Here is a 26,639-nt window from a genome sequence, read left to right as displayed (position 1 = left end):
TAGTTTTAAGTCATTTCTTCTACTTTCTAGTTTCTCAATGTCTTTGTTTTCTTTAAATTTACCATTCTATTTGAGTGTGTTAGGTTGTATGAATAGGAAGGAAACAGGAGGGCCTACGTTGAACTTTCTCATATTATTAGTTTCCGCAGAAGCTGTACATCTGTTTAGTCTTTGATCTTGGGTGTTTTGTGTAGCTAGTAGTGTATCAGTGTAAGGTTTCTTTTCTTTTTTTTCTTTTTTTTTAACAACATTGACACAGAGTCTCAGTGAGTGTATATAACAACCTCAAGTATGCAAAACCAGTGTGTTCTGCAAGTTCAGTGCAGTCTTGTCATCCAGTATGAGCACAAAAGACCAAAGTGGATATCAAACTTTTAGTATCTATTAGATAGTACTTAAGGTTTTCTTGATCACTTACAGAATTTCATAAAACTTGCACCTTTCTCATGACTTTTGTTCTATATCTTTGCCCAGCATTTTTTTTTTATTTTTTTGAATAGGAGTATTCAACAAGATGGACTTGGAATCTTTTGCATTTGTACTTGGTTGATAGTGTAGTAGAATAGTTCCTTCAAAATAGAACACCCAGGTAGTTTGTGAATATCATACAGAGCATATATTTAATATGCTTGTCATTCTGTGGCTGGAGATGTAAGCCAGAAGATGCAAAGTTCTGTATTAAGACATTCGTTACTTTCTTCAGAACATTAAGTAATGCTAAGAAGGCAACTTCAATGATAGTTTTCCTGTACTGCATATTTTCATTCATTGCCCACCGTAGTAAGGAAGACAGTTCTGGTGAATAATCTAACAGTGGTCTTAACATCAGTAGCTTTAGAGCTAGAGAATATAAAAACATTACCCATCCCACTTCAGTGAAATGTTGTAAAACCAAGGTTTTACTTAATTAAGCTTGCAGTAATCATACTTGATGGCTTAGATATTGGTTGATTGATAATGTTGACAGAGTGCTTTTGGAAAAGCAGGAAACATTCCACTGAAATGGTTAAACTCTTCATAAAGACAAAAAAAAAAAAAGTGCTGGGCAACCCAACACAGTTAAGTGGTGGTTTGCAAATTCAGTTTCACCATGATGACAGGTCACAGTAAGTTTGTAGTGAATGCAGCCACACAAAGTTTTCATTTTAACTGCACTTTAACTAATCTCAGTAGAGGTCCTGAAACTTGTCTGTGTGCAGCATCTAAAGCAGACTAGATTTGCATCGAAGTCTGTTGCCCGCTTACAAAATAATCATGGCATGTAGCTGCCTCCTTTGTTCCGTCTGTATGCTTCTCTTTTCGTTGCCAAAGTATAAAGGTTCTGGCTTTATGTGAGGGCTTTTATATTTAGCCTCCAGCTACAAACCTGATCTTTGAACAGGGTCTCAACATTATTGAAACTGCATGAGAGTTTCTTTCAATCTTCTGCCAAACATTTTTTTTTCTTTTGATAAAAGCAGTCTTTCGGCTTGCCATTCCCCTGACACAGAGCATAGATGAGCTGCAGATCTTTATAGTTGCATTGCTTTACCTGCTCCTTTACTGGCACAAGGAGTGTTGAAACAACATTGTGAGCTTATCACCTTGGTGATTACAGAATTCTGTGTGAACTGTTTATTTACTTCACCAGTCTCCTTCCCAAAGCTGTGTGCAATGCAATGCCTACGGCAAAGTCTCTCAGATTCTGCATGTGGTTACAGACTTGCTTAATTACTATAACAGCCTTCCTGATTGTCTTTCACTTCTCTGGTTATATCTGTTCTATCAGAACGTTAATCTGTCTGATGGCAGAGAATGTCTGAGGAGAATCATACATTACATTCTTCTTTACTGTAGTGTCTCACAGTTGCCATCTGAGTCTGAGTACTCTTCACACAGGCAAAAGATACTGGTTTAACCTGTTTCAGGAACAGGTCTTTGAGATTAGTAGGCAGCATCCCTTTGGATGGTAAGAAAAAGGTGTTTCGGCCGAAATCAGTAAAGCAGCAACCAAAGTACCATTTTCCTACATGTGGCATGTGATATATCACTAAGGTATTAGCTGTTAAAAAATTATTGACAACTTCACTAATCTTGGAACTGTCCTGGAACTGAACTAACTACTCATTGAAGAATGAATGGCTACTTATTCAAGAGTAATGGGGTTTGGTTTTGTTTTTTGGGGAATGATGGGGATAAGCATGGATATGACCTTCTCCCTCGCTTCTACTTCTTTGACTCCTTGGCCATCCCATGGCTCTGAGAGGAGAACTGAGGGAAAAATGTGAGAGAAGCCCTCTGTCAGGTGTATCATCCAGCGTTGCCTGAGAGGAATGGAGTGTTGTAAATTCTGGTGGGTTTGGCCTACTGCATCTCTTGTCCAGGCTAGCTGTGACAAGTTTTGTCTTGTGGTTTGCTAGATTTTGATTGATCTCAAGTGGCAGCTGCTGATTTGGCACTTCACACAGAGCTGCATCTGGGCAGGTTGCAGCTTACTTACCCTTACTATAGCTTTGGCTGTTGTGTATTGCATGTAAAATGTGTGGGATTTTTTTTCCTCTCATAAGCAGCTAAGTTTGAGCTACCATGTAGCCACTCTCTCTTTGTTCTCCCTTTTTCCCTACTCCTTTGGCTCTCCATGTCCATAATACCAGTTTGCGTAATGAAGTTGCAGGATTATTGTTATTGTTATGCCTATACAAAGTGCTCCAAGTGATAACTAACCTCCTTTCTTCTTCCCTGTCTGTTTAATTGGATTTGGAAAAGGACAAGACACAGACAGACATGAAGGGGTAGAGTGGAGAATGGGATTACAGATTTTTACAGCAGCCTGCATTTATATTCTATTCTTAAGTTTCATGATTAAACAATTGTGGAACCCCAACCTAAAAAATTAGTTTTCAAATACTACATAGAAGTAACATCAGATGTGTTTTCAGCATCAGATGTGTTTTCAGCATTTATTCTTTTTATTTCAGGTTAGAAGCCAACTTTATGTAGGTAAGCTCATTTCTCATGCTGTTTCTCAGGGGCTTGATTTTCTCTTTTTTTTTTTCTTGCTACTTTTAATTTTTGAATATTGCAACATTTAGCTTTTTTCTTTTTCTTTTTCTTTTTTTTTTTTTTTTTTTAAGGAAGAGAAAAACATCTTGCCAGTAAAATTGCTGAACTAGTTGAAGACAAATGCAAAATACTTGAAAAACTCAGCCTTTGCAAAAAAGAGGTAATATTCCTCACTCACTGCTGTCTTTTCAAATGTCTCACTTGACAAACTAAACCAATTTCTATATTTGAAGTGTTAAACTTAAGTCTAAAAGTAAGATGCTTAAAGTTCTTAAAAGTGATCCTTCAAATGCTTTTTTGGCAGTGTATTTTAAGTCTGATTAAAATGTTAGCAAGTTATGTCTTAAAGCTTAATACTGTATAGTGCGCTGGAAGTAACTTTAACATGTTCTATGCTGCTATGATAACCTACTGAGGCTAAACTTTTCTTAATTTCCAGCAAGGTATATGCCCGAATATTTAGACTGTGGTTATGTTTCAGACTAGAGCATCACAAATTAGTTCTATTATTTAAGCATTTTTTTACATATGTTGTGACATAGTATTTCTTTCAGTTTGAAGATTTAGAATTGTCTCTGAAGGATAATAGCGTTGTGAAAGAATCAACAGATGCATCTGTTTTTGAGGTAAAAACATGAAGTGAGAATGACCATTTTTATAATTTAAGGCAGTGTTTTGGGAAAATTCTGTATATATAAGAAAAAACTTAATTGTTTTAATTCAGAGCATTGTTTTGCTAATCTTGTCTTTTTGAAAGTGGCATAGAAGCAAGGCATTTAAACTAAGAAAAGTTTATGTAAGGATTGCATTAAAAGTGGAATGGATCCTCTAAAAAAAATTGATACTAGAACAAATCATGAAGTATGTTTTCACATGCCTGATGTGATTTGAATGTACCTTACAACCTGCTTGTGCACTTTTTTTTTAATGTTACCAGTACTTTGGTGTAAGGAAAAACCTGTGAACACAGAATAACTTAAATCATAACAAAAATTGCATAGAAGTACATTGTTTAAATCCCCTAAACTCAGCAAGTTCCAAAAAAGGTGAATCAAATATCTAATGCATTATTTAAAATTTATTTAACAAGCAAATATATTTATTTCATTGTGCACCTAAGATCCTATAGAGCTAGTTTTGTTATTAATATGCAAGAGGTACAGTTTTTTGAGATTTATCCTTGGTGTGATGATAGCTGTTAAATGTACTTTATTATTTTGTATTAAGGTTATACTTAAAATGTATTTGTCTTTATATGTAGATGTCAAGTGTGTTATGTTAACTGTCAAAATAACTTGATTTAGGAAACACATGAAAAATTGAACAAGTCAAACTTGGAACTCAACCTGGAAATAAAGAATCTTGAAAAAGAACTGGAAGAAGAAAAATCTAAACAGTCAGAAAATGATAAATTGGTAAGAATAAAAATAACCTCATCTTTCTTGTTTTCTCTTAAGAAAAAAAACAAAACAAAAAAACCCACCTTATGTATTGAGTAGCATTGTTCATAGAAAAGACAAACTGTTCTTTGTGTTTTTTTGTTTTAAATAAATCAAAAACTATGTTTCCCCTTCTGCCTCCATCCAAACTCACTGTATCATACTAGAAAAATTAGATGCATAAAGGAAGATGCTCAACAACCTCCCCCCCGACACACACCCTCTCCCCACCTCAGTTTTTGCTGATTTGGTAGTACAAGTCTTCTCAACTTGAAAATTAAAACAATTTTAATAATTGCCTAGGCCTCTTCAGTCAAATCTGTGGAAGAAGTTATATGAAAGCTAATTATTTTCAGGTGGCTGAAGTGCAGAAGAGAGTGGAATCTTTAGAGAATGAAACAAAATCTATCCAATCACAAATTGCTGAGGTTTGTCAAATCTTTATATTTTTTTTCTGTTCTCCATATAGTTACTTTTTATAGTTCTGTCCACTAAAAGTGCAGAAATAATATGCTAGGTAAACCAAAAGACTCTTTAAGGCTTAGTACTTTTATACGACTTGATTCAGTACTTTAAATTTCATAGTGGTTGCCTTTGTTGGAAAGTACGGGTGCCCTGTGTTCTCTCTGCCTTGTTACTCTTTAGTGATACATAATGTCACAAAACTAATTATAATTAGCAAAAGCTAAGTTGTGGAAAAAATTTAAGAATACATACATACGTTCATAACAGTCAGAAAACCAAAATATAAGTCCAGTAATACCACTGTGACCCCATTTCTTTCTCTTCAAATGTTCTGTTGAAACTACATACTTTCTCATTTCACTTAGGCCAAGTCCACCCTAAAAGTATTTCAGATTAATACAGAGAGACTCAAGACATCTGTTCAAGATGCAGCAGAGGAAAACTGTCATCTCCAGGAAAGTGAGAAACAAGTAGGTTCTTTTTACTTAACTTCTTGAGAGATTTCATGTTTTCTTATAGTGATATGTAAATATGACTTCTCCAGGGAGCTCATGCATGATGTGTTTGTTGATACTACTTGAGCTTTATGGTAAATAGGAAGAGGGCACAGCTTTGAAATTACTTTGTATTGGAATAACTTTTGTCAAAAATATTCCTGTTTAAAAAGAAATCAAATAAATGCTTTTGTGGGAGAACATGCATAGAGATTAGTGAAAAGGAAAGCACGTGCTAAGGTAAGATTAGTAAGAACATTGCTGAGCAAAATCTGAGACCTGGAGGAAAACAGAGGGATTTGAGCAAGTCCACAGCCAAGATCCTGTACAGAGGAGGACAGCAAATGCTCATATTCAATACAGAAAGCAAAACTAACGGAGAAATTGCTTTGTGTCCAGAAGGCAAATGAGAAACATACTACAGTATCTCTATCGATGAGCTAGTGGGAAGTCAGATAAGTAGTCTGAAGATACAGAAAGGTCTGTTACTTCTTGAATTTTAGCTGTTTATTTTCCATTGTGTAACCAAACCCCAGAGAATGATTATTTTTAAATGCTTAGCATATGAAATGGTTGTCCTGTGCATTAACTAGTTTTCAAATGAAAATGTCATCATTTTCTTAAGGTTTTTTCCTTTTTAAAAAACAGTAATTGTTCCATTTTTGTGGGATGTTGTTATTTTCATGCCTGAATGATCTCCTTGTTGTCTTGACAGCATCCTGGTATCTTTGGGGCTAGAGGTACAGGCTCATTGTTCTTTCGACAGCCTTATAAAAAGCCACTGAGTGCCTTAGTCCTCTCTCTGTCAAAACATTATAGGTATCAGACTTGCTGATTCAGGAAAGCAAACACTTCTGGAAATGGAAAAATCTCTACAGCAGGGACATGCCAGTTCTGCTATCAATAAAACATTTTTAATTTTGTCGAACATACACTTCTAAAAATAAGAAAAAGAAGTGGAAAACTGAATTGTATTACATTCTATTAATAGACAAATAATAGATTTGAGTGTATTCACTGTAAGATGAAGTTTATTGAGAATTTTCAAGAGCCTTTTTTTCTTTTTTCTCTAATTCATACCTGCTTTTTATCCCTTTCTAAGGGGAGGAGGGGTCTGGTCATTAGATACTTCATTTCAAATATGACAGAGTGTACTTATAATGTGATAAGTTTTGAAAAGCAGTACACAATCGAAAGACTTCAGAGATAAAGGTTTGGAGGTGCTTTTCTCCCCTTGTCTGATAAATTTTTGTGTTCCTTTTATTTTTGTGGAAGGTATATTCTTTTCCCTTTCATAAAAATCAGGAATTAAAGCAAGATAATACTGAGAACTGAGAATCACTTATATTTCATAGACAGTCATTTTATATCAAGCAAAAATAAGAACATTTCAGTAAAAAACAACTCCCAGGAAGTGATTTTATCTATCAAGTTCCTAGCTAAAAATAAAGTTTTTAGAATGCCTTTGAGATGAAATGAACTGGATATGGTAGTTTCTTAATCACACTATTTAGGATGAATTACTGTACTTTGTCATCAACAGAGCTGTTTTGCAGATCTTCTTTTTAACAATTTGAGCACATTTGTATATGTCCTATTAAGCTATGTTTTTTTGGTAAATGAAGGAGCACGCTCATGGAGCCTGGAAAGAAGAAAGAAAGAAAAGAGAGAGTATCTGTTTTGCTTACTAATATTTTCTTATACAAGGTTGCAATAAAAAAATAGTTTTGCTATACTAGAATATCCATATCCCTTTTTTATTTTTGTCTTTTTTTTTTTTTTTTTAAGATGGAATTTCACTTATGTTCAGAAGGTAACAAAGATGTTATTTGTTTGTGGAAATTAGAGTACTTTCTTCCTCTATCCGCTTGCACTAATTGGTCGTAATCTTCTGGCACATCATAGCTTAACCATTGTAACAGATGTGCTAACTGAAAATAGATTTATGATGTGTCAGAGAGAGGATTAGGGCCTTTTAGTTTGAACAAGGGAACTGTTAATGAACTCCAAACTTCCTATGCTTGCTTTGTTTTTTTTGCAGAAACATTTAAAATATATATTGCTTTAGCTCACTACAAATCCTTGGTATTTCTCTTTACTGTAATTCTTACTGATACATAAAGTCAAGTCAGTTCAGTCTGTCTTTGTCTCAGTGTAAAATGAATCTCTCTTTAAGCTTCGTTTTCCTTTGAGGAATGAAATTTAATGATAGAAGCAGTTGCCTGTGTATGTCTTCTGAGCAGCATTACCATAAACAGTATTTTTGTGTTATCTGTAATAACCAGTTTGCATGATGCTACAAATTAATAGATGGCATTTACTGCTTAAAATGTGCAGCTCTGTGCCAAGTGGTATTCACTTAATTTTAGTCACATACCTTTTGGTTTATGCCTTTTACTTTATCTTTGTTAAGCAGTGTCCAGGCTTGTTTGTGTATTTGCATGGCGGTTCCCCTGTTTAACTACCATTTCTGTTCTTATTTTTAGTATCAGTGGCTGTTATGGTGTTGTTGATCAACTTAGTTATTCCATCCTGTACACTCAGTGCTTTTAAACTGGTTGCCTGTTGTGCAACTGTATTTTTTTTGACAGAATAAGACAAATAGTTCCCTATGTTTTTATACTGTGTGGAGGGTCTTTTGCTTGATTTTTTTTTTTTTTTTTTTTTTTTTTTAAAAAAAGCTTGGATCATTTTAATTTCATTCTTTCACAGGCCTGGTTTAATTACTTAATATGTTGCAATGCTTATTTTTAATGGACTGATGAAGTGTAGTAATCCCCTTTGCTGCTGTAAAGTATTATTGTAAAATGCAATTTTACCATGATATGTCTGCAAAGTCTAATCATAGAATCTACTTGTCTTTTTAGCTGACCATAATTAATTGGAAAAATACTGTTAGGGGTTGATTGCATACAACAGCTGCAACTTTCATTAACAGGGAGGCTCTTTTTAAAATCAGATCTTAAAATTACATTAAATGTGGACAGGAGTAGGGGAAACAGGATAGTTTTGCAAGTCATGTGAATTTAAATTGCTATCTAAAAAGCTTCTAGGTTTTCCTTTACCTCACCTGCCTCTTCTAGGTTGAAAAAGGTCAGATACAATTTCAAAAGTGGGTGCACATGTTGGGGGATGAGCCTCATCCCCTCCAGACATTCCTCAAAGTTTGTTGTTGCCTATTACACATAAAGTCACTGCTTTGCCAATACATTGCTATTGTCTTTTTTGTGTGTGTGTGAAATATTAACTGAACTGTTCTACTAAATTTTTAAAATACCTTCACAACTAATTACAATAGAGAACTACTGCCTCTGAAATAATGGGACAGTAATGTAAAACTTATTTTCAACTCATGAGTCTTTAACTGTATTATAGTCTCTTCCTTTTTAATTCTTGTTGATGAGTGAGGGCTTAAGATTCTGCATGTAGACAGATAATATACATAATAGGCTCAAGTGCTATTCATCCGTGATTCTTAGTTACAACAAATAATCACACTAATCTGATATTCTGTTCTTAGCTTTTACAAGAAGCTGAAGGATGGGGTGAACGACTTACTGAAGTAAATGAACAAACTAAAATGTTTGAATCATCTAAAACAGATATGGAAGAAGTATTGAAAAATAAAGAGAGACAAATCAAGGTAAATTATTACAGCTAGTATTGAATCAAGTTATTAAGCTAACTTAATCATTAGCAAGTTCTGAGAAAGTCTAACAACCTCACCGTGTCGTAATATGCACTGAGCTGTTTCAGTTTGCTGTTTTTTGTTTGTTGTTTCCATCATCTGATGTCTTGTTTCCTGATAAGCAAACAATGCTGCTTGGCAGCACAGTGAAGCAGTCTGACAGTCTTGGAAGGCAGCAGGAAAAACACTTAGTTCTGAAGAGTATTTACTTTTTTGCTTTAGGGTTTCAGGTGGGTCACACATCTCGCTAAAAGCATACTTACTTGGCTATCTGAAGTCTTCATTAGGGCATACCTGTTGACCTGCAGGTGTATTTTTTGATAGGATGGTAATGTTGGACATCTAGAACCTGTATATTAAGTTAGTTTAATGTATGAATGGAACTAAATAAAGGAGAGAAATCTTGAAAAAGTAATTGAAATGGTAATCACATTTTCATTGTTAATATTTATTTTACTGTTCTTGTTTTGTGTGGGATTTTTCTTAGTCACTGACAGAGTACTTACTACAGATGAAAGACTGGAGTTCAGCGATAAGAGAAGATGACAGCACTGAAGATAACCACTGGGACAGGGATATAAAGGGTGAAACAGAAAATGGAGAGCATTTAGGTAGGGTTGTCTATCTTTCTATTCTTAAAACTATTTTAATAGATATTTTAGGAATATAGAATGAGCAAACTTCCAGCAAAGTTTCAAGATAAATCAGCTTTATAAAATTTGGATTTTCAAATCTCATCCAGTGTTGGTGTTCATGTCAGACAGCTCAGCTGATGCTTAGACACCTCTAGAATGACATAGCATATGCTACTATATGGCAGTGTGTGTACACAGATAAAACACATATATTATTATAGAGCAAAGCAGAGAATTTGCTCAGGCACTTCTGGAATGGCTTAGTGTATGTTAGTAGCAAATAGAGATTCTTAGACGTTTTTAGGTGGTAATCTCACATTTACTTCTTCCTGAAACTCCTCCCAGCAGTAGCACTGTAGGTCCACAGAGCCTAATTTCTGCCTCCTTGTCCTTTCACAGCTATTATGTATTGCAAGCAGCATGGTAGAATTGGGAGTCAGTGGGATGGGGCCTCAAATAGCAGCAGCAGAGTAAGAGGCCTGCAGAGGCCTGTCGTTGTCTTGGTTCTTGCTGCAGCTCCTTTTTATGGCAGCACTGATTGCAACACAGGGTACAGTCTAGTAAATCTGACAGCTATGCTCTGTTCAGCACCTCACTTCTAAATGTAGACATTCTCAATCTTAGTGACAAACAAAACATTAAAATATAGGCAAATTTTCCCTTTCAAAAATATGCTGTGTCTATCATGGCATGTTGAAGATTGTTTAAAAAATAATAAATGTCATAAGTAAAATAATAAAAACAAAATATCTAAGTAGTGAGCTCTGTCACAAACCTTCCTATGCTGTTTATGTAATATATTCTATTTTGTTAATCAGATGATCAGCAAAAACGAACTGTAAAGAAATTGATCTATGCTGCAAAGGTACGTGATTTTGAGAAATGTGTGGAGGGGCAAAAAATGGAATAAATGCAAATTTTGTGATAAGTTTAGATGCAGATAAACATTTAACAGTGTAACAGAGTTCAGCATCTTTTGATATTTAGTTACATATTTTACATGCAGACAATCTTGTTTCTAGTCATCTTGAACTTTTTTTTTTTTTTTTTTTTTTTTACTATAGTTAAATGCTTGTTTAAAGACCCTGGAAACAGAAAGAGATCAAGTATATTCAAAACTGTCTGATGAAAATAAAGCTAAAGGAGAGCTTACAGGTAATTTAATGTTTTGCTTTTTAAGGTTAATAAGATGCTGTTTCTGTCAAAAAATGTTACAGTCTATAAGTGTTACCTCCACTAAAAACTGAATTAATATTACATGAATAACTGTAATTGATTGCTTTACTTCTAAAAATCAATATTTAAAATAGCTAACTAACTTAAACAGATATTTTAAAAATCAAAATGTAGTGATGTGTAATGAGTACTAAAGCACTATTTCTGAATTTTATTGTATGCTGTTGAGAATATAGAAGCTCAAAATATGTGCTGTTAATAAATCATAATAAAATTAATAAAGTGATGTTAATAAATCTGTAATAGCTTCTTTATACAAATTCTGGACCTGAAACAATGGACTTTGAATTTTGAAAACCTGTAGTCACTTGTTTGTAGTGCAAGCAAGCTGAATACTTCATAAAATCTAAAAATTTGCATTTGGAAAATTGAGACTAAAAGCATCTTACTGTTTTTTCTTTTGTTGCATTAGTTGTACTGAGTTACATTATATAAAATGAAAATACAGCCATATTAATTCCAAAAAGATCTGCAATTAGCTATATATATTACTATATATACTATACATATTTCATATATATATATATTACTTTTATAGATAGCAGCCAGCATTCATCATACTTGATGTACTGTGTTTGATTGTTTGACTTAAAAAAATAAATACATAAAATGAAGTTTTCCAAATGGATTGTAACTCTATTCCATAAAGATATTCAAACTTCATTGAAGCTTTTCATCTTTCTTGAAAAGAGGCATAGGAATAGTGGGTAGGAAATAATGAATAGGAAAAGGAGCATGACAGGCCTTATTTTAGCTAGATAGATAATTTGACAATCCAAGTTACCCTTTCAGGCTACTTTGCAAGACCTTTGCTAAATTTTCAAGAGTATATGATGATACAGACTTTACTCCTTTAGTAAAATATCTATAATAATAAAAGCCCAAAATGAAAGTTTGAGTTTTGAATTATAAAACTGCATTGTCCAGAGAAGCTATACCAGCTGGAGGGATAACAAAGACTGGATGTTTGGTTGGAGCTGTTCTTTGTGGCAGTTTGTGTATAGTTTTTGTCCTGCCATCGAATAGGCAGTACTGTTTCTCAGTACTCTCAAGGACACTTACCGCTTATATTATTAAAACAGCATCACATTAAAGAGTACTACAAACTTACTAGTTATTGAAATTTTACAACTATTTTAATTTTGTAAACTGTGTATTATTGCAGTATAATTAATTGTCTCCAAATTTGACAGAACGTATAGAGAGCCTCCAAAATGAACAAGTTTCCTTGCAGTCTGAAAATGAACGTTTTGAAAGTGAAGTTCAAAAGCTTCAGCAAAAACTTAAAGTCATGACTGAGCTTTATCAGGAAAATGAAATGAAACTGCACAGGTACATGTTGCTCTTGATTTTTATACTTAACAAATTGTTTAATTGAGATTTTACACTCTTTTGGGGGACTGAAAATTACTTAAAAATTGAATACTATTTTTCAGAGATTTTTGAGTTAAAAGACCCTGCTATATCTTCTTGTTTATTTGTTATCAAAGTAATTTTATAGTAATTGTTTTCCTTGAAGCCATGGTGTATTCCTTTAAGACTTTTCCACAAGCCTGTTACTATTTGTTTTTTTGTTTTGTTTTTTCTTTTTTTCTGAACAAATCTTAGTCTGTGAAATAAGGTGAGTGAAGTTGGAAAGCTTGGCTTAAAATAAAGGTATGACATAATACATGTATCAAACTTCTTGAAAGATAATTGGTAGCTGCTCTAATTGTGCAGTATATTTTCTACAGGGAAGAGAGTTGTGTCAGTGGAAGAGTGGTTCTATAAGTGTAACTAAACTTAGAGTTAAAACAGATAAACAAATTAACTACTACCAATAAGCAACATAGAATCCCTATGAATCATGTTATCCTGACAAAGATACAATACCAGGACTATACTTTCTACCTCCTAGTCAGGATTTCAGTAGGGCTTATGGTTTACTCAGTGAAATTAGAAAGGGAGTAAGGAGCATTACACTAGCATTTGATTTTAAAAAGAGAGACTACATAAAAAATGAGAAACATTAAAAAGAAACTATAACGAGTAGCCAGAACAGAAAACATTTGCAGATGGTGTGGATGCTATTTAATGACACCATACTGAGCTCAGAGCAAATATATGGTGCTTATCAAAGATTTTAGAAATGCCAAAAAGGGATTGGGAGAAGCTAGCATGATTAGATAGCAGAGTAAAAGAGGTTATTAGTATTAAGAAGGCACCTTTTTAAAAAGCTAGTCATGTCCAAGCAAGCAGAAGGAAAATAGAGAAGCAGAGTACAAAATTTGGAGAGACGCATAGATCATGTGCTATCAAACCATCCAAACCACGGATGTGTTGAAAAGAACTGCTCTTTAGAGGAGAACAGCCAGTTCTTCCTATTCAGGACTGTTATGTGGCCATGGTGTCCATGTGTGGTATGCAGAATTTACCTTGTGCCTGATCTGTAGTCTGGAGTGTGGATGTTATCCTCTTCAACTCCCTGACCAAGGGTGAAAAAAACAAGGGACCCTGGAAGAATTTCATTCTTTGTGATGAAGAACCATTTTCTTCTCATGAAAACTATTTTAAAATTTAAACTGTCAGAACAAATTGCCAAATTTAGTTCAGTTGTATTTTTGTATGTAGAAAATCAGTGGTTATTACCTAGGGTGGATGCTTTTTGTACAAGGACAACTTTAATGTCTAAGACTATAGATAATCTTCAGAATTCCTCTTGGGAACAGTGATAATCTGAATGTTTCATGAAGAACAGCTAATGAGTAAATTATTAAGAATGTAAACTAGTACTATTTGTATCACTGCACATTACCTGTAAAATTCATTATGACCTGGATAAATACCAAGTATTCATCATGCTTATGTAATTTGAGAAGTTTTTCTTGAGAGACTTAACTACAAAGTTGTTGATTTGAAGTAGAATTAACAACAGTTTGGGACTTTTCTTAAAGGAAACTGACAGTAGAAGAGAGAGAACGCCTACAGAAGGAAGAAAAACTTTCTAAAGTAGATGAAAAAATTAATCATGCTGCTGAAGAACTAAATAGTTACAGGTAATTACAGATTTTAGTTACTGTTGTCATTTGTCCAAAGTGAACAGAAGACAGTAGAAAATTAAAATACCAGCATAAGGGAGTGTGTTTTCTTCTAGAATGTTGAGGGATTTTTGTATTGTTACATGCTAATTTTTATGTAGCAATATATGCTGAAGATTGTTCTATTAAAAAATTTTGAGTATAGAAAATCACTGACATTTTCTTCCATTAAAGTGCTAGTTTTTTAACAAGTTGACTTCAACTGAACAGTAGGAGTTGTCTGTAATCTAGTATGCTTCACTGAACAGAGATTAATACTAAGGAAGTTTAAAAGAGAATGCTGTGAAATACAACATGCTGAGTTTTTCTGTAGACCTAACAGATTTACATAGAATACATAGAATTTATTCTTTATTAAAATACTGTGTTACGGGAATATTTTCTATAATTGTTTTTAACTGATTTGCTCCATTTTGGGTTACAAATAGCTGTGTATATCTGTTTTTTTCTGTGTTTTCTCAAAATAGAATATTAATTCTTAAGTTTGTAATGTGCATTTCCCATCTTCCTTCAGTGTTTATTGGGACATTGACTGTATGATATTGATCAGCAAAATCTCCTGACATGTCAATTAGATTAATCCTTTCTCTAAAATACAAAATTGTTGTAGCCAGGCTTCAGTAGTAATACAGGAATACAGAATATACCCTTTATGACTCAGTTAAAGTGTGAAATTTGTAGAGAGATCTTAATTTTAAAGAGACTAATAATGTTGCAGATAAAATATAAGCAAGCAGTGAATGCATCTCAGAGCAACCTGCTGAGAGCGTGTGGAACCTGAAGAGGATGTCTACAGGGCAGCTGGCAACAAAATTGGCATGATACTTTTTGTAGTCTTGGTATAATTTTGGTGCAAGTCACTGTCCCTCGGAACTGGCTGTGGTGGACGCTAATGGCACAGTGTTCCAGCCATACTGGTACATTTTCTGAGCTGGGCAAGGGCTGGCTGTTCTTGCGTACCGCAGGGCGGTATCCTTTATTTCACAGACCGCCAAGAAGTTTTCTGCATCGTCTTTGTGCTGTTCCAGTAGGGCTTAGAACTTCTGTTGCGATTGTCATTTTTAGGTACCCCATTGTCCTAAGTGACAATGGTTCTTTCTAGATACAAAATCTCTAATTGTACCTTGTGTTTACTATGGTATTTACTATATTTAAAATTATCTTCCTCAACATACTTTTATTATAATGTCCTGTTTTTCCATACAGGCAGAGAGCAAAAGATCTTGAAGAAGAACTAGAAAGAACCATTCGTTCTTACCAGAATCAGGTAAGTGTTTTGTATTACTCTAACACCTACACCAAAGAGGAAAGATACTGCAACTGAAATACCACTTTAAACTAGGTTGCAATAGTGTATTTGGCTTTTTTTTTTTTTAATTATTTTTTCTTAGTTGACACAATTTCATAGCAGAAATCGCCAGGTAACTTTTATTAAAAAGTAACTTTTCAGTTTAAATTTAAATATCTCATAATTAATTATCTGCATATACTAAATTTATGAATGAGAGCTTATATTTGGTCTTAAGTTTTCTTTCTTAGCTGAATAGCGTACTTCAGTGATGATCTAATGAATGTCTCTCTCTAACAGATTACTTCTCATGAGAAAAAAGCTCATGATAATTGGGTAAGTTCCAGATACTAAGATTTTAGCTTTATGCATGAAGTACTGTCTTCCTTTTCAATTATTTGGGCAGCTTGCTTTATCATTTTAAGTTTCTCGTTAAAAACAGGTATTCAGAAATAAACTGCACCCTTTAAGCTTGCTGATTACTTACAGAAATATACAAGCAAAAGCATGTTAAAAAATCTTCTTTCATATAAAATAGTTGCAATAATTAAGCTAGATACCTATGAGCTCAGTAGAATGATACTCCAATATTACTCATTTTAGCAATAAATCTGCTGGAACAAGATGTTAGCATTTAATAAATGCCTGATGTTTCGCTAATAATAAAAGCTTTTGGCCTCTTTCAGTGCCATTTTAATGTTTTCCCTGGGTGTACTTGACTCCTTTTATCTACTAATAGCAGACAGTATGTCCTGTGAGAACATTATGTTCCAGGGACAGCTTTGCAAGAATGTTGCTGCATTTTATATCTTCTTCAAACAGGAAACTTAAAATATCTCCTGACTAACACATTCTACAGTTTCACGTTATTATCCGTGTAAGATAGAATCATATTAAAAGCTATGGGACTTAGTACTCGTAATTTTATATATTTTAGCTGTATTATTTTTCAAATAAACCTTCTGTATAAAATTTCAGATTTTAAATCCTGCATGTATTTTATAGATGCTTCAAAGCAGCTATAGCCATAGCATATTTCCTGCAGTCTTAAGAAATGTCAGGAAAGAGGTATCAGTTCCTCAAACATTTAGGTAGTAGAGTTGCTAATGTCATTTGGTGATGTATATGAGGCTCTGTTTCATATGCTTTATACATGAGTCATTTATTACGAATATTCAATCTATATGGTTCAGATAGAAACATATCTTGGATCTAGAATCTGTAACAGTTATGAAGCATTTAATAAGTAGCAACATCTAAGCATATGATTTTTGTCCTTCTCCGAAGTTGACAGCACGAGCAGCTGAAAGACACCTCAATGATATAAGAAAAGAAAACGCACATAACAGACAAAAGTAAGTGCAGTACTGGTATCATTCTGAACAAAACCAGTTTGACTGTGCAAATATGTTTTGGATTTACATAACTTGTTGTTTTCTAGACATATGTTAATCCATTGTGGCCCAGACAAGGGAGAGTCCTTGTTTTAGAACTACACTGGATCGCTGTGGAGTCGTTGGAGCACTCCTGTAGTGACAGCAAACAAAATAAAAAACTATGTGACACATATTGAAATAGTTTAGAACAGAACATACTATTAGGACTTAAATTTTGATTTCTCTTTTCTAATTAACTGGAAGTCATGGTTATTGAATGGTTTGTACAGCTTAACTCAGAAGTTAATACTTAGTTAACAGATCCAGTGGCCAGGGGGAGGAAACCCTTGATGTGAAAATGCTGATACTTGAAATAAGACCTAGAGTAATCGTGAGAATGATGCCATGCTAGGAATTTTGACATCTAACACGCCACTTCAATTTTTGAATTGCAGTTTAAATACAGTAGAAGCGAGGAGTATTTTGAAGAGTCCTTAAGTTCAGGGTTCTGTGATATTTATCTGCTGTCTTTTTTGTTTTAATTATGGAATGTAGTACTTTGGTTTGTTAATGCTTTTAGTAGAAAGATTAGTCATAAACAGTATAATCAAATAAAACTTCCATAGTTCCTAGTTATTTTTCTTTTTTTTTTTTGTTGCTTATTTGCAGATTAACTGAAACAGAATTTAAACTTGACCTTTTAGAAAAGGATCCTTATGCTCTTGATGCTCCAGTTAGACCATTTGGCAGAGGTACAGTATTGAATTGTAAAACAGAGCCTAATTTTGGGGGGGTTCTGGTTTTGTTTCCCAAGACCACACATACGTAATTGCTTGAAAACTGTCTTGGCCTGGGTATGTACAAATAGCAGTCTTTAAAACAAAACTGGGTCATAAGTGACTCTAAGTCACTTTTGAGTATTTTGTTGAAACTATCACTGAGGGTATCAATGAGAGACTGAGAATATGACACTTGTGATTCAATTTAAACTTCACCTGAGAAGTTAGTTAGTTAATATAATTTGTTAAACTAAGTATTGTGAACTTGAGTATTTTGTTTTAACTGTTCCAGAGCATTCCCCATATGGACCCTCACCAATGGGCCGGCCTTCATCTGAAACAAGAGCTTTTCTTTCCCCTCCAACTTTATTGGAGGGTCCTTTAAGGCTTTCACCTATGCTTCCAGGGGGAGGAGGAGGAAGAGGTACACTTCTTAAACTTGAAAACTTACCTATTTTGGATTTCTCTCTCCTCTACTATAAACCTGTCACACCTTTTCCTCTTGATGGTGAAAAAAAAAATAAAACAAATAATTCATGATAAACATTTCCTGACAAACTCTTCTTGCTTTTCAACTTGCTTCTAAAACTCTCTGGTGTGTAACACAATGGAAAAATCAGTTCTTAATAGTGGGTTAGTCAGTGGATTCACTTTAAAACATAGGTTGAGAAAAGTGAAGAGTCAAACTTAGTCCATCATGGTTTAATTTCTTTATTTCAGCAAATCCTATTTTCAAACTTTTGATTTTAAGGTAAACAAAAGTAAGTTAGTTTTCTGAAGAAAAAAAATAACTGCCACTTCCCTTTCAGTGGTCCAAAGACTGTGAGAGCAGGAGGAAGTACTTACATTGTGAAAAACATGGGACAGTTTTATTGGTTTTATTGATGAAAAATGTTTCTGTGGGTAGCTGTTGATCCAGAAAATATTTCTCACCTTTTCTTTGAAATCTGAGGCAATCTTTGTACAGGAAGACAATTCTTTCCTTAGTAAAGAAAGGAAATGAAGATAATTTGAAGTTAAGGAGTAAAACGCAGAGATTCAGGGATAGTTGAAAGAAAGCTGAGGTGTCGTGCATGGGAAGAACAACGCTTAGTCCTTCGGTTCTTTTTGATGCTCATAGGAATAGTGTAGATAGATGACTGAACTCCATGATAGTATTTATTATAGGAAATGAAGCTACTGTTAACTTACTGCTACTGTTATACCTGTTGACACCTGAACTTAGTATTTCATGGGAAATACGTCTAAACATGCCTTTTCCCTAAGGATTTCACTAATAACTCTTCATAAAAAGCATATCTAGTTGCATATGAAAATTGATTCACATTCTAAATCAGAAGAAAGCTGAGACTGAATGTTCAGCCATAGCTGTACCACACACAAGTGGAATCTCTTAAAAACTTTGTATAGAGACAGTAACTAATGAAACGGAGTTGTCCATATCTTTAAATTATAGCTCAACTGATGCTGGGGAGGAGGAGTAAAAACTGGATTTCAGAGTGCAGTCTTAACAAGGAGAGAGACTATGCTAAGGCATAACTACTGTTCTCTTCATAATAGAGAACTACTGTAACTGGGGCAGATTAAACAAACCATGTTCAGACAATGCTAACTAGAGATTACAGTGCTCATCTTGTTTTGCATAAAACAGAAATGGCTTAATTTTCAAATTCTAGGTTAACTTTAGGAAATAAGATTAGAGAATGATATCAGAAACCTACATTCATTATTTTTCAGATAAAATCCTACTTTAGAGGAAACTTGCAACTTAAGTCCCTTTAGGGGAAAAAAAAAGATCTCAATTATATAGTCAGAGTCTTTCACTTGGTTATGTGTTGACTCAGTCTTTTTTTTATTTTTCTTTTTTAAATAGAAAGAACCAGAAGAATGTAATATGGGTGTTTTTCTTCTGATGAAGATGTTAACTTTCACCATGATGATTTTTATTTTGATAAGTCTTGTTAGCAGCAGTTATTTTAGCTTTGAAAAGAACATTAACTGAGAAGGCACTGGTTTCTCTGATCTGAATGAACAGGAACTCTTAAAATGATTTTTTTTTTTAAAAAAAAAAGTCTTTTGTAGATTATAGTTCTGTTGAACTATAGGGTTTGTTTTTTGTTTTCTTTTGTTTTTACAAACCTTTTAATCACTTCTAGTAAACATAGCTGGGCTGAGTCATCACCAAACAGCTGGAGGGTCCTGTAGAGCTACACATCTCTCGTATCTTCAAAGTGTTGCCATTCCATGATCTATCTGACTGTTTTCAGACAGCCATTGTAAAGGATTCAGATTTTCTCAGTAAATAGCTGTCTCACTTCTTGAAACAGGATCCAGAGGACCAGGAACTACTGTCATGTATGAAGCCAGTAATGAAAGAGAACTCAGTTCTGATAGATTAACTGATCCGCACCGACCACCATCAGATACTGGATCCCTGTCTCCTCCCTGGGACAGAGAACGTAGGATAATTCTGCCTGTGCCAGGTAAAGAGAAGTGCTTAGCTGTTAGATTTATGGAAAAGTTGAGTTAGTGACTTGAAATATATATATTTATTTTTTAAAGTATTTTCTGCTTGCCTATATGAAATGTTTGCTGAGAATTGCATGTGCAGCCACACTGGAAAGTGGTTGGGGGCTTGAGGGTCTTTTTTGTCTTTGTTTTTTTCTAAATAGTTTTTTTTTCACCTTCTTGAATAGTGCAGCTCATTTGCACTTTTATGCTGAGTGTCTTAAATGTACATTGGTAGTGCATAATCAAGTGGTTAGTATTAACACTTTACTGGCGGCTTGTTTAATGCATTAAAAGACTGATCTTGGCAAGATGATTCATGAGAGATCTGAGAAAGTTAGTGTTTAAGTGTACTTCAGCATTAGAAAACATCCTGAAAAGTAGCTATCGTTGAAAAATCCTGATTTTGAAATACATTTCTACTAATAGTACAGGAGTACTGTGGGACTGGCAGCCTGTCTGAAATGCACTGTTCAGTATTTATATTCATGATAATGTTGTCAATAATTAAAAAAAGAAAGAAAGAAGAGAAAAAGAAAACTCTTCGCTCTCACCCCTTCAGCTAAACATCTTTGTTGCATATTTTCTTTCAGGAAAGACATGAACAAACTAAAGAGGATACTATTGCTAATTCTATAGTAAATTAGCATGCAGGGGGAAAAACAACCATCCCATATACCTGAAATAAAGAAGCAAAAATGCTACAGTTTTAAATTCAAAAAATTTCAGATAAAGATCACAGATTAATGCACGTTGATTATCAGATGCAGCAGTCTAGTGTAGTTGTTATGCTTCTGCATGTAAGCCTGATCACAGAACTCGGAGTTGACTCAGGATGCGGTTTCACATTTGCTAAATCTGATCTATTTACAAGATACTGCACAAATAGGTAGTCTTGTTCCCTTGTCCCGAGCTGTGTTTCTACCCCATCATTGCACTGGATCTCACTGATAGAGTTCATGTTCTGTCTGCATGATTGCAAGGATCTGATGCAAAGAAGTTGATGGAAACGGCTGATGATGCTGTAGCAGATGAAACATAATGGGAAATTATATTGGCACTGATTAAAATATATAGTAAGTTATTTTGACTTTGGCCTTCATTGCTGTTTCCAGTCTTTACTCTTCAGAATCACAGTGTTTATAGCTTGTGCAATCAGAACTTTTAAATTCTACTATATGTTAAAGCAACAATCAAGATGACTAAGACTTTCTCTTCAGCAGTTCCCAAGACCCTAATTTACTAGAAACATAAGCTATAGTATGTGTATGCCTGGTGGGATTCCCATAGTCTTTTTTTAAGATTGTTTGCCCACCCTGCTTAATAGTTATTTTGGATATTTACACGAACATGAGAAATTCAGAGAATCTTGCACATGTAAAATGGTAGGAAACAGGAGAATACCTCTGCGAATCTTCACTGACCTCTTTTGAAATTTTTTCAATGACAGGCGAGGCTTACACTGATCCAGTTCTCCCTCCTCGGAGACAAGAGAGATTTCTTCCTAATCCTCCAAATACCGGAAGACTTTCTGGACCAGCAGAACTACGAACTTACAGCATGCAGTCTCTTGATAAAACAGGTGGGAACTGCTTTAACTGCCTACCGTGATACTATCAAATGCACGATCTCAGCGGATGGGCTGGTAGTCATGGGGTGCTGTTGGGTGGATGGGGATGTAGTCGTGAGGTATTTTCTGTCACCGTTCTGCCTTTTAACCGTTCAGACTGGGCTTTGAACGTGTTACAGCCTCTCCCATGAGGCTTATCATAGCATTAAAATTTCACAAATGGTAACAGGCATTTCCATCCCACTTTTGGTAAAGTTAGAGATTTTCATCAATAAAACTGAAAGAATAACATCAAATGTTTCAGGTGTCCACTGGCTTTAAGCTTGTGAAGCTGCTTCTTCAAGGTATTTACCATACTTAGAGCTTTTTGTAGTTCACAGTACAGTTGCCCCCAACTTAATCACACGTTGCTGAATCAAATGACTTCAATGTTTATAACTAAAACAGTCTAAGAGCTTGTTAGAAGTATTGTTTCTGGTCTTACATCTTTTGGTATTAGTGACTTCATACATGCAGAAATGTAAGTCTTGCAAATTAATGTAACCAAACTTTTTGTTTTATTTATTTGTTTTTGGAAGAAAGAGGTGTATTAAGTAGCAATCCAGTCAGCCAGACTTTCCTCTGACAATTCCCTTTAATAATTTTCTCCAGTTGTTTCTGACAGTACTTGTTCTCAGGGAGATATAAAGGTCCTATTTGTTCTTCATTTATAAAGTGAGCACCTCAGTTATGAGGATGAATTACTCTTTTATTTCTGAATGCCTATCCAGAACTGATAGAGTACCAAAAGTCTCCTTGATGTTTTAGCAGCTAAGGAGGAAACCCAGTATCTATCAGACTTGAAGGATGTTGCTATTAAACTTTCTGCCAAGAATATATCTTGGTGAAGTAGTTCCCAGTCTGGGATGTGCAGAGTGGGACTTTGAGCTGAAGTGAGAATTCCCAAAGTAAGTTACAAGGCTGGAAAATAAAGTAGGAGAAAGGAGGGAGAGGAGAAATGGAACTGCTGCTGTAATGTTAAGATACATTGCAGGAAAATGCACTTGTAATTTCTAAGCAAAATATATTAAAATGGAAGAAAATGCTTTATTTGGATATGGAAACTGGTAAAAGCTGCAGCCTGGGTACGCATGTACAAACTTGTATACAAGTGAAAGAAATGTTCAGGCATGGCTTTGTGATCCTCAGTTGTCTTCAAGTCTGCCCACAGAACAGTTGCTTAGTATAACAGTACACTCCTCTTAATGCAGAAGATGGAGGCAAGGGGGAAAAAAAAGCAGCTAGTGGTGAGGAGGAGGAGGAGGTCAGCACTGAATGACTACTTTAACTTTCCATACAGATGGGCAAGGATCTTCAGAAAATAGTCCACAAACAGAACCAAGCGGAAATGGGATGAAGGATCATTCTAATCTTAGTGTGAGTAGCTTAACAGAAACTTGATTTAAAGAAGTTTTATTATTGTGCAAAATATTTATGAAAACTGTTTCTAGTACTCTGGTTATCTATTATATCCCACTGTGCAGTCTAAATGATGAAATTGTACTTTTATCCCAGCGCTCACTGTCTTGTGAACTGAGATATGACTATTATAATCCCTATTGCAAATGAAGATGAAGCCGTGGTCGAGCTGATGCCCAGTGCGCGTAGGTAGTCTTGCTCAGGATTATGCCGTTGTTAAGGCAGAGTCAGACCTAAACCCATTTTATTAGCCATTCTGTCAGTCTGCAGCAGAGTGGGCCTGAGGGGGTGGAAGATGTTCCCTCTCCTACATTAACTTCCCAGTTCTCATTGTGTTACAGAATTTGCTACCTGATCAATCTTTTGGATCTGAGAGTGAAGCAGGTGCTTTGGGGTTTGCTCCTCCACCTTTTCCTCCTGTCAGAGCTCCGTTGCTGCCTATGGATCCTAGAGGACCTTTCATGAGAAGAGGACCTCCTTTTCCTCCTCCTCCTCCTGCTGGCATCTATGGACCCCGTGAATGTTTTCCAGCACGAGACTTTGGGCTTCCACGGCCTCCATTGCCAAGTACGTAGCTTTTGTCAGTGCTTCCTTTAAGCTTGTGAAGATCCGTGCTTCGTGCAGGTAGTAGGGAGTTGTCGCAGTAGGTGAAGGCCTACATCTTCCTGTGCATGCTACTGCTGAGTTCAACAGGAAGCATCTTTTCTGATGGGGGTTAATCATGTAGTAAACTTCCTCTCCGCAGTGGCTTACACTGATAATGTTTGTAAAAACACTAGCTTGACTGTAAAATATGCATACAAACACCTTTCAGCATTTAAAGGGTTCTTCTCCTGGAGTAAGAAAGCAAGTAGTTGCTTTTCTAAAAATTCTTTTCCTCCTAAGAGGTTGTACCATACATAAGCTCATAAATTCCTCCGTTACAGGGGTAATATTAAGCTTTGCTGTATGTCCAGTTGAGATACGTTGGTGTCCGTACAAAGACACGCATCCGAGACAGACCCGTTAACTGCTCCCCTTTAGAATTTCTGTTAGTGCAGCAAGATACAAGTATTAGACTAAAGGGCTTTTCTCTGCTTTTTACTGTTCTGTGCTTCACCTGTGAAGAACTAAGCGTTTCGCCTTTCAAAGTATCTCTACAAAGGTGCAGTAACCACTGGCTGCTAGATCAGGTGGCAGCGGTGGTAGCAGCAGCTCGTTAACAGACGCTGGCTGCCCCGATGAGCTCCCCAGTAGGGAACCGCTGAGGGAAAGCGATTGCTTGGTGTTCCCCTGCCGAGCATCTTGGTCTCGCGGGAGCGTGTTACCTGGCGCGGCTCTGCGCCGAGTTTCGTCTAGGTAGGCCGCTGCTGAGCAGTAAGATACAGTGTCGGGGGGAGGAGCGGGCATGCGGTTGCTGTTGCGTTTGCTGTTAACCAAACTACTCTGGTTTCCACACAGTAAGAAATCCATTTCCAATGAGATCTTTCCCTCACTATCCACCGCAACGACCTGGATTTTTCCCTCCACCACCACCTCCTGAAAACAGAACTGAGCCACCTCAACCAACTCCATCAGCTGCAGAACAACCAGAGCCACAGCAAGAAACTTGACAGTATCATTTCAGCAACAGGATGTGCCATTTCTGTACTCAGATGGCTTTTTTTTTTTTTTGAGGTTAAGTAACCATTTGTTACTTAGGCATACATGAACTACTTTGCTCAAATTGAAGCTTAATAGAAAATTCTCAGGATAGTATTTTGTAAATAAAGGATGAAGTAACTATGAATATTGTGAATAAGTGATTTCTGTTGTACAGTAGTAACTTTAAATTAAGTATTTTTAATTTGAGTAATCTCTTCAGAGGTGTATAAAATTAAATCATGTGAACAATAGCTGAAGGAGCCCACCTGCTTCGTCCTTGTTAAGCGGTACAGGGAATCTTTGCATGCCAAAAGCAATGCTTGCTTTACGGATAAAATGTGAAAATGTTTTGATTAATAAATATCTGCTGAAAATGTAACTGATGAAATGAAACTTTCCTTGCAACTTCCCTGTTCAGTGCTGTGCAGTGTCTTTTGTTGAAGCGGAGGAATAGGTGAAAAAGGGATGAGGAATTAAAGCGTTCCCTGCTTCATCCATGCTCCAGTATAATCACCTTGTAGGCAATCTGTGAGCTGTCACAAAGCAGCAGCTGTCCTGGGGGGATTGTAGAACAACTCCCATCACCACTGAAAATCCCTGGTAGCTTGGGACAACCCTGTGGCATTGCAGACGTCCTTGTTTTCGGTCGGGAGGAAGCAGGGCGGGTACCGTAACTGCATCCGCGATGCTTCGGTGGCACCAGAGCGCTGCCTTCGAAGAGGCACGGCTGCAGCAAACGCGGCTGGTGGCTGAACGAAGGAGTCCTGGTTTTCCGCTCTTTCATGTCAATTCAGTTTCATCTTATTTTGGGAAGCTGTGAGGGGCAAAAGCAGAAGGAAAGTTTCAGAAAAGCATCCACTTCCCCTAGCAGTAGCGGACAGTTCCCTTCCCCAGTCTGTGTACGCGCGCCCTCACCCTTCCATGTAATTGCAGCGTGCACATCTGCTCTGCTCGCACAAGCCACCACACCCCATAATTAGAAGTTACCTAAAAAAAAGTCCCCAGCACTTTCTTTAAAATTACTCAGGTCTGCCAAGGCAGCGTTTCCTTCTGTAGCTCACTGCTCCTGCTCTGCTCTTAATGTTATTTCCACATATGCTGATTTCAGCTGCTTTCTCGGAACGTTTTCATGCCTCATTCTTGCCCTTTCTTTATTCTTGTTTCTGCTTCTAGTTTAGTCCTCACAGGCACTTAGATAACCCTTTATACTTACGCTGGTCTCTGGCAACAAACATCTGAAGGATCATCTGTGTTGAAAATTTTTAATTGCTGTTTAATCCAGCTGTTACATCATTTTTGGCCAGTAAGTTGCTTTCTAAAGGCTCCAAGTTTGCCTGAAGGACTTGCGCACAGTTCCAAAGGAAACAATTAGTTTTACCTTTTCTCCTTGATTCCAGTCTCAGGAACAACCAGAACTACAAACTACCAACATGTTCCTACAGGCAGAAAATGGTTGATAGCGTAAAAACCATTAATTTGACAATACTACACCCTTGCAAGTTTTTTTTTTTTTTTTTTTTTTTTTTTTTTTTTTTTAAATCTGCCTTTAAAGATTGCAGGCTACGTAAGAACGCACCTATGTTTTTCTGAACAAATGCAGTATTTTCTCTGTGTAGGCTAAATAGTTGTTCGTAACTTATTTAACTGCCTCCAAAACATCCTTCCTTCCTCCACCAAAGCAGCATGTTCTGTGCCCAAAAAGAGATACATGAAGCTTTGGGCAAAATAAAAGCTGGACTAAGATCACGCTTGTTCTGCACTGGTTAGATCATCCTGCAGAGGAAGAATTCCAGCATATTTTTTTTCCAATTAATACCCCAAGTTTTATCTATGTACTAACAGTTTAAAAAGTTCAGCTTTATGCAAGGGGAAATAGGGCATAATAACCCATAAGCTGAACTCAGATATGCCTAATTGAGGTGAGTCACAAGTGTGTGCATACGTGGAGAAAACATTCCCTG

The 26,639-nt window shown here is 35.7% G+C and overlaps 1 protein-coding gene across 5 annotated transcripts in view; it reads left to right on the top strand.

The window, feature by feature from the left end:
* MIA2 (MIA SH3 domain ER export factor 2) overlaps positions 1 to 25,087 on the top strand; it is a 36,552-nt gene extending 11,465 nt beyond the window's left edge. For 4 of the 5 annotated variants that reach the window (XM_062577327.1, XM_062577331.1, XM_062577328.1 and 1 more), the window contains 22 exons: positions 2,958 to 2,979; positions 3,114 to 3,202; positions 3,597 to 3,668; positions 4,347 to 4,457; positions 4,838 to 4,909; positions 5,312 to 5,416; positions 8,961 to 9,083; positions 9,616 to 9,739; positions 10,582 to 10,628; positions 10,828 to 10,918; positions 12,193 to 12,331; positions 13,933 to 14,034; positions 15,283 to 15,343; positions 15,665 to 15,700; positions 16,652 to 16,719; positions 17,410 to 17,492; positions 17,812 to 17,943; positions 19,847 to 20,002; positions 21,478 to 21,609; positions 22,937 to 23,013; positions 23,397 to 23,622; positions 24,496 to 25,087. In XM_062577327.1, coding sequence (XP_062433311.1) covers positions 2,958 to 2,979; positions 3,114 to 3,202; positions 3,597 to 3,668; positions 4,347 to 4,457; positions 4,838 to 4,909; positions 5,312 to 5,416; positions 8,961 to 9,083; positions 9,616 to 9,739; positions 10,582 to 10,628; positions 10,828 to 10,918; positions 12,193 to 12,331; positions 13,933 to 14,034; positions 15,283 to 15,343; positions 15,665 to 15,700; positions 16,652 to 16,719; positions 17,410 to 17,492; positions 17,812 to 17,943; positions 19,847 to 20,002; positions 21,478 to 21,609; positions 22,937 to 23,013; positions 23,397 to 23,622; positions 24,496 to 24,647 — 2,220 coding nt within the window. In that variant the 3' untranslated portion in view covers positions 24,648 to 25,087. The remainder of the gene's footprint in view (positions 1 to 2,957; positions 2,980 to 3,113; positions 3,203 to 3,596; positions 3,669 to 4,346; positions 4,458 to 4,837; positions 4,910 to 5,311; positions 5,417 to 8,960; positions 9,084 to 9,615; positions 9,740 to 10,581; positions 10,629 to 10,827; positions 10,919 to 12,192; positions 12,332 to 13,932; positions 14,035 to 15,282; positions 15,344 to 15,664; positions 15,701 to 16,651; positions 16,720 to 17,409; positions 17,493 to 17,811; positions 17,944 to 19,846; positions 20,003 to 21,477; positions 21,610 to 22,936; positions 23,014 to 23,396; positions 23,623 to 24,495) is intronic. The other variant, XM_062577329.1, reaches the window with a different exon arrangement.
* Positions 25,088 to 26,639: the final 1,552 nt, after the last annotated feature.

This window comes from Rhea pennata, chromosome 5 (genome assembly GCF_028389875.1).
Source record: "Rhea pennata isolate bPtePen1 chromosome 5, bPtePen1.pri, whole genome shotgun sequence".
NCBI classification, from domain to species: domain Eukaryota; kingdom Metazoa; phylum Chordata; class Aves; order Rheiformes; family Rheidae; genus Rhea; species Rhea pennata.
The sequence above is the reverse complement of the archived record's forward strand: the minus strand, read 5'-3'. Positions and strand labels throughout refer to the sequence as shown.